The 16,059-nt window shown below is 34.3% G+C and overlaps 1 protein-coding gene and 1 long non-coding RNA gene across 6 annotated transcripts; both read left to right on the forward strand.

Moving 5' to 3' along the window:
- The first annotated feature begins 951 nt into the window (after window positions 1-951).
- On the forward strand, window positions 952-4,600 carry LOC115996389. Of its 3 annotated transcripts, none has more exons than XR_004093604.1 (3): window positions 952-1,234; window positions 2,390-4,069; window positions 4,175-4,600. It is a non-coding gene; the product is annotated as an uncharacterized LOC115996389 (long non-coding RNA). The 3 variants fall into 3 exon arrangements; XR_004093603.1 differs by having other exon boundaries at window positions 2,390-4,039; window positions 4,175-4,555; XR_004093605.1 differs by lacking the exon at window positions 4,175-4,600 and adding an exon at window positions 1,330-1,423 and having other exon boundaries at window positions 2,390-4,010.
- A 4,725-nt stretch (window positions 4,601-9,325) lies between these two features.
- On the forward strand, window positions 9,326-12,399 carry LOC115995730. Of its 3 annotated transcripts, none has more exons than XM_031234840.1 (4): window positions 9,326-9,617; window positions 10,010-10,132; window positions 11,958-12,140; window positions 12,231-12,399. In XM_031234840.1, the coding sequence occupies exons 1-3, from the start codon at window positions 9,380-9,382 to the stop codon at window positions 12,095-12,097; spliced, it is 501 nt and encodes a 166-aa protein (XP_031090700.1). In that variant the 5' UTR covers window positions 9,326-9,379; the 3' UTR covers window positions 12,098-12,140; window positions 12,231-12,399. The 3 variants fall into 3 exon arrangements, with proteins under 3 accessions (XP_031090700.1, XP_031090701.1, XP_031090699.1); XM_031234841.1 differs by having other exon boundaries at window positions 11,958-12,118; XM_031234839.1 differs by having other exon boundaries at window positions 11,958-12,399.
- The last annotated feature ends 3,660 nt before the right edge of the window (window positions 12,400-16,059 follow it).

Consider the following 16,059-nt stretch of genomic DNA (forward strand, 5'->3'; position numbering starts at 1 on the left):
TCGGCAAGAACTGAACTGGAATTTTATATTTTTGTTATGAATAGATGTCAATTGTATTATATGAATGTATTTGTATTTGTTAATAAGTAATGTTAGTAGAACATTAAAATAAAATGAGTAAAATATTTTATTTACAACTTATTGAATACCTCTTTGTAAACTACATCGCACAAGTCAACTTAGCAGTACTCTCTCATTACAAATCATAAACTTGAGTCCCTTAGAATTATTGACTCTATATGTTGCTACGTATAACTGTCCGTGTACAAACACTGATTATTCTGAAATAGAAATATTACATTGTATCGTTACAATTTATGATTGTTATTAAATTAATAAACAAAAAAAGAAATATGTCGTTTATTATTTTAAGTTTCAATTCAATAATAAGATTACATATATATGATGCTCATTTATTGATATGTTTTTGGTTATTTAATAATTATGTTCATTTCCAATGATAAAATTATGACCATAAATATCTATAATTAAAATAAAAAATCATGTTTAAGATGAGTTATTATTAAAAATAATAAACGATATTATCTTTATAGGAGCATATAAACTAAATTTAAAAATATTACTAACACTAATTCCATTACTAAAAATAAATAAAATTAGCAAGCCAATGGTTGAAAGATTTTTTAAAAATTACACAACGAATCTATTATTAAAACTAAATTCATTAAATTATTAATTGAACTATACAATATAAAATTAGATTCATAAATTCAATATTTAATAATACTAATTTCTTTACCCAATATAATAGCATATATTAATAATTATTCTAATAATATATGTAGATATATTTATACTAACTAAATCAGGCCAAACCAGCCCAATTCAGCAATTTACATATATATAAATATAGAAAGCCCAAAAAACTAACCCAATATGAATTACCCATACCCGACCCATTAAGTCCCCATATAAAAACCCAAACCCACCCAGACAAACCCAGACAACCCTTCCTACTTCCCCGTCATCTCCTTCGCTTCTCCTGTCTGAAACCCTCGCCCCAGACCACAAATGGAAACCATGCCAATTCTTTCACCCAAACACCAAATCAAACCTACGCTTGAAGCAAAGTTGACTAAAATTCACCGAGATTCGTTCATTTCTACCGATTAAAACCACTACACAGATGAATCCAAGGCTTCGACAACAAACAGTTCGCGGTAGAAATAGAGTACGTCTTCAATCGTAGATTATGAAAGATACCACCCCTCAGGTAACATATTGTTTATTTTGCATTTTTACAATCTATCTATGTAATCTGACCTAATTTCGGATAAACCCTAACAGATTTCTTAATCAATTTTGTAGATAAATTGACAGGATATGTATTTGCAAAAAACGCACAAGGATTTCGAATCCAAAAAGAAAAACACAACAACGAAAGGAAGATAAGCATTTGACTGTAATTTTAGATTTATTTACCTAAATAGTCAAATCTGTGCCGTTACTATGTCACTGTATGTAATATTTAGCTTTTGGAGATGAGCAAATTTATATGTCATGAAATTTGTAAGTGAATATGGAGCAATATTTGTTTCTCAATGTTATAGAATCCCATTTTATTACCATATTAAAGCATTGATTAGCCTCTGTAAATAATTACTACTTGTTAGACTTATGCTAGGTAGCAATTCCCTTTTATTGGGAAAGAAACAAATTTCTGATATTTTAATTGTTGTTCTGTAACTTGAACTCAAGTATTCTGTAACTTGACTAAAATGCTAGCATACCTTAGTATATATCTGAAGTTGCTGTTTATATCAATTCTATTAAAAAAATGTTATTAATGATCATGAGACATTTCATAATTCTGAGTGATTTGGAGTGGATCGATACCTGTGACATTAACAGTCTGATCCATTTCTGTGATCTTCATTTTCGTGGGTCACCAGAGATTGTATTCTCTTTAATGTAAACTGAACCTTCTAAAGCAGCTTTTGCTTTGGTGGTCCTTTCTTGTTCCAAAGCCTGTATTTTGATATGGATACACACTGTTTGTGCATCCTCTTTAATTTGTTCTACTTGAAATAAGAAAATTTTCTTGACTTTTGTCTTCAGGCAGATGTGATGCATTTATGTTTTTACTTCTGCCACTCTCAGCTCATATGTGTCCTCTTTTGAATCTTCTCATTCTTTTTTAATTGTAGACAAACCCACTGCTTATACTTTAGAAATAATTGCACTCATAACTATTTCTCTAAATAGTATACTACTTGCCTTTGAAAAGAGTTAAAATTTGCATGCCAGCTAAAAATGAATCTTACATTGAAAGTTCGGTTGAATCCCACAGTCGGTTAAATTTTTTGATAACACTAATGTATCTACATTTTTCTTTTCTCAGTTTAATCTTTTTTCTTTTTCAATGTAGACTACTTCAACAATGCGATGCAATTGAGGAACTCTACACACCAAATAATGACATACAACAATGAGGAGCCAATGTGGGGAAGAGAAAAGCAAAGTAGTTGAACTGAGAGGTAAACTTCCACTGAATTGCAAAATATATCATATATGCATAACATAGGATCAGTCCAGATACAATATAGCCTAGTTAAATAGCTGCACAATGCAGATATCCTAGGCACAGATTTTAGAGTAATTTAAAACAACACATAGTAGTAGAATAAGCACATGAAACCTTACACCCAGTAAAAACAAACAAACTAAACATGTTCTTCCAACAGACACCTCTTAACAGAATGTGGTATAGCATTCTGTAAACCATTTTCAGATTCCTGCCTTAACGGAACATCAGCCAAATCATCTCCACCATTTCCAGGCAGACCCTCATTCACCTCAACTACATCTTCATAATCATCCCCCAAATTCACTACATCATGCCCAGCAAAGAAATCCTAAAAAGAAACAAAGAAAGTGACCATTTTAGCTTCAATATGACTATCTGTGTAGTTTAAGTAAAAAAAAAAGAAGAGAAAAGTGGCGTTCTACCTCATCTGTATTCATAACACTGCCCTCATCACCCATTAATGGTGAACCAAGTCCAACAACACCGTCACCCTCAAGATCACCACAAAATTTAGCTATAGCATCACAGTAAAAGGGACTTGCAGACTATAAACCTGCTGCTTCTTCATCTTAATCTTCAAGAGCATTTTCCTGTTTGTAAGAGGCAGCAACTCAAGAGGAATACCCTCATATTCCTAGCATTTTAAGAACCGTATATATAAGTCTCAATTGAATAGAAGAAAAAAAAAATAGAACCACACTTAACACCCCATATTTCTTAAGTAGATTTTCTGCTGACACACCAACCAGCTCTGCCACTTCCCTATCCCACTATTTAATATTACAGAAAGATATTTAAATTAGAGTAGAAAAGAATACCTTGAGTCTTCTAGCAAAAAGTCAATGAGCCGAGAAGGCCTTCCATTAATCAATTTATAAGGACTTTCAGTTCAGTCAGACTCAAGGATGAAAGCAACCCTACTTTTGTAGCTGAAGTTTAGACTCCCTTCTTTAAAGATTCTAAAAGCCTACTCAATGATCTCAACACATCTCTGTAAGTCCCCCTACTCAATGATCATACATAACTATATACATGTAGGTTTGGAAAAAAAAAACATTGTTATGTATCTATTAACCATTATCATTGATCAAAAAAACACTTCTATTTGACTTGCTTGCTTGCAACTGAAAACCTTTGATGATTCGTGCTTGTAAATGCAATCTTTATATGTATTCCTTTTTCTTCTTTTTTTAATCCCATAAATAAGTTAATGTTTTTCCCATATTGGAAGGCAGCCCCAAAAAAAATAAAATTAAGGGCCATGAAAATTACCTGGATCTATCTTTGCTTTGCTTAGCTTCAAAATGAATAGGATCTGAGATGAAGAGTCAACACAAACTTGGTTTAAAAACACCAGAAACTACAAATAGAAGTGTATACCTTTCCTATGTGCTCTGGCAACGACTGTGGAGTAAGTTCTTGACGTTCTCCCTGGGCAAGCTTCCTCTCCTGCGAGGCAAAATAAGAATAGAAAGCAAATCATTAAATCCTGTAAGATGTCTCTGGGTACAATATCTTTTGGTATGACAGTGCCCTGTTAATATGAAAAGTTACCATTTGAAATATAGATTTACGTTCTTATCTCTTGTAGAATAAAAACTAATCAAAATTTCTACATTTTTGCAGATTAATGAAGATTAATGATAATAAAAAAAAAAAGCTTACCTTTTCGTGGAAGACTACCACTTTGCTCTTAATTTCAGAAGAGCCTTTCCGTGGAAGGAACCTCTTTGCTCTTGAAGGTAGATAAATTATTGGCGAGGTAGTGCATTCCCATGGTCGAAAGCAAAAATGCAAAGCAGAAATTTGGAGAATGATAGTTAACCTGTAATATATAGTGTGTAATAGATGTCTTAGAGTGAAAGAGTTCTATATGTATATTAAATAGTTTTGAATTCCCGGTGAGAGTGAAAGACTTCTATAATCTTTTCCTTGATTCTCGAATCGTTTTTGACGATTCGATTTCCTAAGTTTTGACGATAAATGCATTCATACTGCAAAGCCTGATGTATGACAATGTATTTAATGCAATCGAATTCCCAAAAAAATTAACAAAACGGCTGCGTTTCTAGTGGGCGGGAAACTGAAATTTTTTTATTTTTCAGAAAGTTGTTGCTTTTATATATATATAGATATAGATATAGATATAGATATAGATATAGATTTGTACGTATAAGTGTTACATTTACATCCCGACCCGATCCGACCCGTCTCACGGTGAGACGGTCTCACACAAGTTTTTGCCATATATAATTTATACACATACATACGTACATCATACAATTATATATATATATATATATATAAACATATTACACATTAAATTTTTTTGCAAGTTTTTGCCATATATAATTTTAAGTTTTAAAAAAAAATATTACACATTAAATCATCCCATTTATACATATATAGTCTATATATATGCGTATATTTACATAAATTTATATATACATAACATCACACATATAAGCAAACATGATATATACGTATGAACACAAGAAATTACATATCTTATTTCATGCATACTTATACTTATAATTACCTTCATAGAAAACAAGAATTTATTTTACTAAAATAATCCTGGATATGAATATAAAATTTTCTAAAAAAAAATATTACTTGATCATAACAAGCATGATATTCATATAACAAATTATACCACCAAACATATTGTACAAATTTCATAATCTCTACAAGAAACTTTAGGGTAGCAAGTAGGAAAATCAAACCACTTACTCACTTTCAATATATAACAATTTATATAATAATAATAGTATATAATATCAGATAAGCACATATTAAATAATTTAATTGGGGTAAATAATTTTTGAATGGACATAAATCTTACCTCAATATCTCAAAATCAACCTCATGTACCACCTAAAATTGAAGGGTCAACAAGAACAAGTTTTTTTTTTTTCTACGGACTTCAAAACATGGATAAAGCTATGAGTGATTCTATATTCATAGAAAAAGAGAGATGGTGAGAAATGAAGAAGGAGAAGAGCTATATTTATAGGCTCAAGAGGGAGGTATCTCATCATCTACTAATTAATTTGAAATAATTTTAGTTCAATTTGCTTAATGGTGATCATGGATGAGTGTAACTCCAAATCACCTATCCAATCATCCAATCCAATAATCCAATAATAATAATAATAATAATAATAATAATAATAAAAAATGTACGTACATAGCCCAACATATATATATATATATATATATATATATATATATATATATATATATATATATATAGAGAGAGAGAGAGAGAGAGAGAGTCATGATCAGGTGTGGCATGGTCATTAGGTGTGGCCGTGTGGCCTATTTTCAGCCATTAGATCATATCAACTCATCAAATCAACGCGCAACATATATATGTTACAGAACACACCATTCTACGTACTAAAACACACCAGAGGACCGATAAAACACACCATTCCACACAATATACCAAATGCGTCTATTCACCTAAAATTCATCAATATACTTAATAAAACACATCATTCTAGGTATTAAAATGTACCACAACGTGCCTCATGTCAGATTATAAGCATACACTATTTACACATATTAGAAAACATGTGCTAGTTTTCAAAAAAAAAAAAAAAAACATGTGCTAAAATATGCACCATTATACGTATTAAAATGCACCACACTTATTAGAAACACATGTGTTCAAATATACACCATTCAATGTATTAAAATGCATCAGACGACGTATTAAAACACACCATTCCACAACACAGTTACACATCATTCTACATATGAAAATGCACCAACGGATAGATTAAAACACACCATTCCACAACACAGTTAATGCACCAACATACGTAATAAAACGCATCACAGCATGTATTCAAAAGCACCACACTATGTACTAAAATGCACCATTCCAATTCACGTAATATAAATACTAAAATTACCATAATAACCCCACTTAAACATACGCGAATTTCAATAAGATTAATGAAATTAGACGGTGCAGATTAGGTCGCATGACTGCACCGCAGCTCGCCGCCGCATTTGAACCAAAATCTATATATATATATATATATATATATATATATATATATATATATATATATATATATATTTATTATAATATTAATGATAGTAATAATAATACTAATTACAATAATAATAATAATAATAATAATAATAATAATAATAATTAATAAAAATAGATTTGTAACTCCCAATTACCTCTTAAAGATAATATATTTATACATATATTACATAAAATATATTTTATTTTTGGCATTTTTGACATATGTATAAATATATATACGTACCAACCATATATTATTTATATACCAATAGTAATAATAATAATAATAATAATAATAATAATAATAATAAACATATACATACGTACCAAAATAATAATAATAATAATTAATGATGATGATATTAAAGATTGAAATGGATTTCAAAGAAATAAAAGGTTTTGATGGCTTGATGGTTAAGATCTTAAAATTCTAAATATAAGGTTTTAGGGTTTGAAACTTCACATGAACACATTAATATTATTTTTTTTCAATTAAATAATTATTTTCCTTAGCAAAAATCAGGGTGTCATAACGCTCCTAGCATCCCAGGGGGCGGTAAATAAGGTTTTAAGGAGAGAGACAACTTGACTCGTGCTTACCACCTACCCGAGATCATCATCATCTTCATCCCCTTCTTCTTCCAGGTTTATCTTAACCTTTCTTAGGTTAATTTCTTGTTTATTTACCTTTCGTGGATTTTGTTTTTTTTTTCTCCATTTTCTTGGAATTTTCGAGAATATTTTCCTACAGGCGACCAGTTGGTCTGCCTTCTCTTTCGCCAGAGAAGGCGACTAGTCGACACGGACGACCGTTTTGCCGAAGTTTTAGGTTGAAATATGGTAGGAAGTTCGTCGAAGGTTCACCAAAATCCTAGTGACCTGTAAACAACCCATGCATTAATTTAAAAGATGTAACAAACAATCCGGGGAGAGAACTCCCAAGTACAACGAACAGACTGAGAGCACTTGTTCTTAACTAGAGTGTGAGCTAACTGGTTTGCTGAATGTGGAATAAAACGACATATTGGGTCTCAATGTTTTAAAATAACATGTTTATGTGTTTAATTACAACCTTTAAAAATAGCCCTAATTGACTTCTTGAATAAAGTTTAGGAGCCTATTTAACCTTTTTTCCAAAAACTTTTAGCAAACCATTTATTTATAATTAATCTTATATTTTTGGGTATAAATATTATATTTCATCTTTAATTTGGTCAATCTAGTCTAGTAGAATACTCGTCCAAAAAGAAAAAGGTTATCGATCATTAGTCAACAGTAGTTTTGGAGGGTGTTTGGCAAACAGCTTATAGCTTATAGCTAATAGCTGGTTGGTTTAGCTAGTAGTTGATGATTGATTGCGTTAACTGGTTTGACCAACTGGTTGTATTAGCTGGTTATAAAAAACTGTTTGGTAAATTAACTGTTTACTAGTAGCTGATTGAATGTAAAATGACATTTAAGGGTATGAGTGTATTGTACTATTTCAACCTTTAAATATAACAAGAAGATAAACTCTTATTAATAAATAATTATAAAATTTAGATATCATCTATATTTTTTTAAGGACATAAGTTAATTATTTTTGTTTATTTAACTCTTATTAAATTATACTAGTATTCAAAAACAATTTTTATTACGTATTTATTTTCTATTATTATTATTATTATTATTAAAAATGACAAACCCATCACCCGTTGTTTATTATTATTACTATTATTATTATTATTATTATTATTATTGTAAAATAACAAACACACCATCCATTTAAAAGTAAATCCCATTGATTTCAAAGAATAAAATTGCCAATATACCCATTGTTCCCAACCAACTGATACAAAAAACTGACAAATTATACCGTGCACCGTGGTGCACATAGCAATGTGCACCACGTACGTAAACGACGTCGTGTTGAACATTGTAAACTAATCGTCCGTTTCTTGGAAATCACGTTTCCCGGTTCGGTTGGTGTCTGTATTTATGTTAATATTCTATGTATTCCAGGCAATCATTCCGTGTATTCCAGGCAACAGTTCTGTGTATTCTAGGCAACCGTTCTGTGTATTCATGTTAGTAACACGTGTTGTGATGTGTTTGTGCATTCGAATGTTTAGGAGGATGAATTCTATGTATTTTGTGTCAATATTCTGTGTATTCATATTATTAACACAGGTTGTGATGTGTTTGTGCATTCGAATGTTAGGAGGATGAATTCTGTGTATTTTGTGTCAATATTTTGTGTATTCGGGGCAAACATTCTGTGTATTCTAGGCAAACGTTCTGTGTATTCTAGATAATGATTATGTGTATTATAGATTTATAGATAATGAATTCCTGGAGTCATTCGCATCCGCATCCACTAACTTCTGTGTATTTTGTGTCAATATTCTGTGTATTCTGTGCAAACATTCTGTGTATTCTAGATAATGATTATGTGTATTATAGATAATGAATTTCCTGGAGTCATTCGCGTCCGCGTCCACTAACATCGAAATGACGTCGTTTACTTGTGGTGCACATTGCTATGTGCACCGTGGTGCCGAGGGTATAACGATTGCAAAAAACTATATCCATTAGCTTTTCAATTTTCAGCTTATTGGCCCAATAAATCAAGGCCAATAAGCTATTTACCAAACACTTCAAAATAACTTATTGGTTGGTCAAAAAGTTAAACTTGGTTAAATAAGTTAAAATTTGGCTTATAAGCCACTGACCAAACACCCCCTTGGTCTTTTTACCAAGAGCGGAGCAGCAAGAAGAGTAGACGGAGAGGCGGCGAGAGATAGATGAACTCGTCTTCCGCTTCATCGCCGCCAAGCCTGTCTAGGCCGGAGAGAGAGGAGCGGCAGAGGTTCTTCGACTCGCTGGCGAAGAAACACTGCTGGGCTAAGGCTGACACGGTGCCCGGCCGCCACCCCGAGCGGTGGCGCAAGGACGCTGCTGGCAACATAGTCTGCAAACGCTTCTGCAATTGCCAAGGCTGCCTTTGCTTCGAATACGATCACATTCTCCCCTTCTCCAAAGGTCACTCACTTTCTTCCCCCCTCAATTACAGAATTCCCACTATCTTTCTGTTGAAAAATGAAAAATTTTAGGGGTTTTTAATCTTTCTTGCTTTCTTCTCTATTATATTTTGATTGTCTCAGTTCATTCTTGGAATAGATATGTGTACTTTTGTTTTAACGTTTATTTGTAGCTTGGTAATTTCCCCTCTATTAGTATCCAATGGACTCAATTAGGCATCAAATTCTAGGTCCCAATTAAGCACAAAAAAAAAATAGGACAGTTAGTATTAAATGGAGAAAAATCCCTATAGTTTAGGACTAAATTAGGTATTAACGCATTTATTTATTGTCCTCTGTTGTTGGTTAATAATTTGGATAGTAAGATGTGTGGCAGCATTGCAAATGGTGCAGGAGGTGAATCAGTGGCTGAGAATTGCCAGATTCTTCAAACAAGAGTGAATAGGCTCAAATCAGACAAGAGTGAGATTGACATTACACAGTTAAAAGGCTACTCCTGTGATATCAAGTTCACTGGTATTACTCCTGCTATCACATTTCCTTGTTTTTCCTCCTAATTTCAATATTTAGCTCATCTTGTTTCAAGGCCTTAATACTCTTTTAGTCATTGAATTACCTTTATAAGAGACAAAGTTGATAAATGTATAACTCGTGGTTGTTTGAGACCTTTTGGCATCCTGAACTTCGTATGTGCAGCATTGCTTGTTTTGATTCATGATACTTGATGTTGAATTTGCCATCTGATTGGTATTAACTGCTAACACAGGCTATGGTCAGTAATCTAGTGTTTTGCTTTCATTCAAGTGCAAGAAAAGGCAGAGATATGTGTGTGTGTGGTGCGGGGGATAGTTGGTGGGATTGGTTTAATTCTATAGGCTCCTGGCCTGAAGAGTCTTTTGCCTTGGCAGTTAGCTCTTATCCATACGCTGCAAAAAGATGCTTCCAAAACTTCAATATGCACTGCACTATTGTCTATTGTTTGCAAATTCTACTTGAACCACCACTGAGTTCCCATTGTTTCAGGCTAGTGGCACAAACACTGTGAAGCATGTTCCCATTTCCCTAGTGTTCAATTCATTGACTCTATAGTCTATTTGTCCATTTGTTGAGGGTGTGCCATATTGTTGAACTTCGTAGAAGTTTCAAACAGTCTCCACAGATTGCTTGGATTTTCTCATCTACTTTGATCCCTTTGCAGTTTGCACTAATTACATGCTTCAAGAACAATAGAATGTTGATCATAAAGATGCACTTTTAAGGTTCAAGAACAACTAGTTGTCCTGTAGAGCTTTTAGGATCTTGATCAAGTGCAAGGTCCAAATATCTTTAGAGCATGTGTGTGAGGTCAGTCTTTCAAATCTTCACATAGTCCCGAAGAGAGAATTCCTTTAAGTCTCTCCCAGTCTTTCTTTTGGGGATGGGGGTCATGAAAAATGGAACACTTATTGTATGACTTGGAGTATTGTTTTACAATATTCCTAATCCTAGTATCCTACCCATTATAAAATAGGAACTATCTCCTAGTTCCCTATGCATTAAAGTCCAGCACCCATCAGATAGGATAAAGCTTGTGGCTTCCAGACCTCACGACGGACCTCATGGTCGTGAGGTCGGTCATGAGCTCCTAACCCATCTCGCGGATTATTGAAGTCACGCTGATGCTCATGGCCGTGAGCTGTCAGTGCGAATCCCAACTTCCACGAGCTGGTTCAGCATCTCACAATGGACCTCACAAGTCACAACTGTGAGGTCTGCCGTGAGGGCTAAAACTAGCTCTCTGAATCTCGGGCTCACGCTGAGGTCTGGGTTCAGCAAGCCTCCAAGCAAACTCATGACAACACTCACGGTCGTGAGTTCGTCTGTGAGTGCCCTTCTTCCTTCACTTTGCTCTTTTAAGCCTCTCCTTTTGCATTGTGTCTTTATGCCTTTGTCATGTGTTGCAAACAGCTACTTTTCACCTCAAAAAGCACTATTCCTTGCTCAATCTTGTGCTGGCAGCTTCCTTCTTGCTTACAAATCTACAATAAAAAATCATTCAATTAGGAGCAATTTATATCCCACGATCATCAAGACTCAATCAAAATGTGGTTTCTCTTTTACATTCCTAGTTGGTAGTGCAATAAAGTACAAGACAAAGGATAAATTATACCTACTTAGAGTAGTTCTTATTGGATTTATATAATACAGCTGTCAGCCTTACTGATATTCTTGTTATATGCACTAAGCTGACATTGTAGGGCCATATTTCTCATTTGTAGAGGTTATGAATTTTTGTAATGTAAGTTTCATGTAAGCTGCAGTCGATTTAATGTGAAAATCTGCGTGGTGTGTTACATTGCAGATAAGGAGCTCGATATTATTGAAATGGCAGTTTATGGGGATATTGTCAGGCCAGGAAAGCAATGCCGTTGTAGAACCATTGATGAGGTATTGGGGAAACACAAGCCTAAGGACCACACTGCCCCATGTACTTTGCCATAAGGCGTTGAATCATTGTAGCATGTAAGGATTAGAAAACAAAGCGGTAAATTTCATCTTTGAATGATTATTCCGAGGCTCTTGTTCCCATTCTTTCTTGAAGCAAGAACTGTAGAACTGATGTTGTAGCATACAGGTAACTCTTCTTGTTCACCAAGCCTATTGAGAAATGGATGGAGTGATTAGGAAGGACAAGATGCTATTTTTGTTGCTAAAGAATCAAACTTATGTAACTTTGATATCTGCATAATTCCAACTGGTGGATGAGTAAATTTATAATTACTTTTTCTCAGTTTTCATTTTAATTAATGGGTTAACACTTTAACATAAAATGTCTTTGGTTTATGTTTTTTTATACTAATGCATATATTTTTGAATTATTTATTTGTAGTTGCTTTTAAATGTCTTTCTAATACTGTCTTATATTGTACTCTATATTTTTTTTTTCTTTCAATTCAGTTGGTGTTTTAATGTTTATTTGTACAAAACTTTTTGGGGTGTTTTTAATTACATTGAAATTTTGAATAGTTAGTTTTTGAACCATTCTTGGTGGTGATATGAAACTAAAGGTTGTATATCCAACTATTTTAGGAAAAAGAGTCAAATTGTCACCAAAGTTAAAGGGAAGTGCAATTGAACATCTCAGTAAAAGAATCTCCATTCAAACCCTCTAAATTGGTTAAAATGTTCAATTGAGTTCTAAATTAACATGTTTAGCAGATCAATGCTTCTCAGGTTGACAAGTGTTTTGTTTTTTAATTTAATTTTTTTTTTGAGTAAAATTGACTCTGTTACAATGTAGTTGTTCATAGCTAATTTCTCAATCAAATAAAGCAGCACAAAGAGTCAATATCACTTTCACTGAGACTCGAACCACTCCCTCCCATGTGGGGGCGCAACCGGGTGCCACTAAACCACGAGGTCTTTGGCTTATTTTTTTCATTTTATAATTTTAAATTTTTTTTTATTAATACAACCATCGATATACATTTTTAACATACAGAAGACACATACACATGTTATATATATATTTACTTATTTTTCAAATATGATTTAAGTACATAATTTGTGTTCATAGGCACAAAAATTCACAAACAGAAATTCATAACATAAGACACAATTACTAATTTGTTTCAAATACAAAATTTATACTCATAAGGTACAAAAATTTATAATAACACAAAATACAAAAAAAAAAATCATAATACAAAATACAAAGTACATGAACTAAGGTATATAATGCAGTATAAATCTTGGTCCATGGTATAATAATTACTAAAATAACCTCTAACAAAAAAGATAGAATCTCTAATGAATTATCCTTGTGAGTGAAGTGGGTGGACAACGATGGGGCTATCCAATCCACCAAATCTAACTTTGATATGGAGAGTTGGAAATTTGTCCCTATCCTCAGTGATGTCAATAGTTTATTTTGCTTTAGGTGTGTTAGATACAAGTGTGTTTGGGAATCTAAACATACCCTTCAATATTTTTCTGAAATACTTATAATTCCCTTCAATATTTTTTTTTAAATACTTATAATTTATTACAAAATCAATATTTTTTTGAAATACTTATTTTTTTTTTGAGGAAAAACAGAAAACTTAGATTAAAGGGAGTCTAGCTCCAGTTCATGAACAAGGAAAGGATAGGGGACTGAGAAACAGTCCATACGATCAGGCAAGGATATGGCTTCCCGGGCTAGCAAGTGGGCAACCCTATTCGCGGATCGTTTAACAAACAAAAAGCTGAGATTACAAAACTCTCTAGCTATGTTCCTACTATCATTCCAAATAAGGTCAAAATAAGAAATTGAAGTTTGATTTTGAACGCTCTGTATGACCTTCAGGCAATCACTTTCCAGTTGAACGTGATCCCAACCTTGAGTTTTCATCCATTTGAGAGCTTCTCTTACTGCCATTGCCTCAGCTTCATCCGGTCTGCATAATGCATGATGTGGTATTTGGGCTGCTGCTATGAAGTTGCCATCAGAATTGCGGAGGACAAGACCGAATCCCATTTTTGTATTGTTTGAGTCCAGGGCAGCGTCAATGTTAAGCTTCATCCATCCAACAGGAGGTCTAGACCATCTAGTATTCTGACCAGCACCATTGTTTGAGAGATCATCATTAAAATTCACATGTTGCCATTCCTGAACATAAGTTTGAGCCCCATGAATGATAACCTGCATGTTAGAAACAGTATGATTCCATACTTTGTCATTTCTTGCCTCCCAAAGCTTCCAGCATATAGAGATCATAGTGCAAAGCTCATTATCAGAAAGATTTCAGAAATTATTCTCAAGCCAACCAAGTAAAGTTAAGCAGCCATGATAATTAACATAACCAAGATAATCCCAGCAGTTTCGAGCAAGAGGGATAATTGTCTACAAAGTGATATGTTCTATATTTTCTCAAACATTTTTAGTCCAAAGAATCTAAACCCCCACCATCGAGGTTTGAACGTATGACCACCCATTTAAAATGGTAACTGGAATGTCATCACACTACATGGTGGTGGGCAAACATACCCTTCAATATAATACTTTATTAAATGCAAATAATTTGAAGAGTTACATCAATTTATGAGTTCTATGTTGCTTATAGTTATTTTTTATTCTATTTTTTTATACATTATTTTGTCAAATAGTCTACCACTTGAACTAGCCTTGCGGCGTTGCGGGGCTGTTTATAGTTATTTTCTTATTTGGTAATATTCATTCATATAATGATGTTTGTAGTTGTTGATAGTATTAGAACTCTAGGAGTTACACTTCTGTTAGGTCTTTTCTTGTAATCATTGTTTTATATACTTCTGTTGTAATGATGTTGTTAATCAATATACAAACACTTTATTTCTCACTCTAATCTGGTATCAGTAGGTCGATCCTTTTTTCTACCATGGCTTCGATAGTACTACTGCTTCGTCGGAACGGACTGTTGCGGTTGCCTCCTCACCAGCAACGATGGCCTCTAACCCGCTCTCATCTGCACACCATTTCATCTCCATCAAACTCACATGCCGTAACTATCTGTTTTGGAGGACGCAACTCATCCCATTCCTTCGAGGATAGAATCTACTGTGTTATGTCGATGTTACGTTCCCTTGCTCGTTGGCGTTTCTTTAAGCTCTAGCTGGCAGTGCTGATGCGGTGGCTCTGGCGAACCCTCCCTTTGCAACGTGGGTACAAGATCAGGCGATCCTCTCCATGCCTATCTCCCCCCTCTCTCTCTCTCTCTCTCTCTCTGAGCAGGTAATGTACTTGGTTGTTTGTTAGATGGCTTCCCAATAGGTGTGACAGGCAGTGGAGGTGGCGTTTGGTTCTTCTACACATGCGCGTACTCTCAATCTTCTTGCGCAGTTTTAGACGTTGCGGAAAGGAGATAATACTCCGGCTGAATATCTTGGCCGAGCTCAGTTGTTGGTGGAGGATTTAACCCTTGCTGGACGGCCAATCTCGCTGGATAAACAAAATCTATACGTGTTTCGTGGTCTTCGCCCGGAATTTCGTGCTATGGAGGTTTCTGACACACCGGTGACGTTGCCCCAACTCTCGGATTTATTGCAGGCTCAGCAGTTCATCCATGCGGACGTGATGGGTCTCCGATGCCCTTTGCCTTGATCGCTAGACGTGATGGTGGCAGCTGGCAGTCTGGTGATGGTCGCATCAATGGCTTCCGTGGTTGGGGTCATTAGTGCGGTAGTGACCGGTTTGGGCGTGGCCGTGGAGGAGCTCATCGCTGCCAGATTTGCCATAGTCACGGCCAAACTGCTATCACTTGTTTTCGGAGCTATTCGGACACTCTCGCACCCTAGGCGAATATGGCAGTCGGTGGTGATGGTGCTTTGTAGTCGACTATGACAGTTTCACCAGCGACTGTTCACGTCTGGTTTCCGGACACCGGTGCTTCGACGCATGCTACACCTGATGAGTTCGTATTGACTGCTGCGGAGGAGTATCATGG

The sequence above is a fragment of the Ipomoea triloba genome, chromosome 11 (assembly GCF_003576645.1).
Source record: "Ipomoea triloba cultivar NCNSP0323 chromosome 11, ASM357664v1".
In the NCBI taxonomy this organism is placed as follows: Eukaryota; Viridiplantae; Streptophyta; class Magnoliopsida; order Solanales; family Convolvulaceae; genus Ipomoea; species Ipomoea triloba.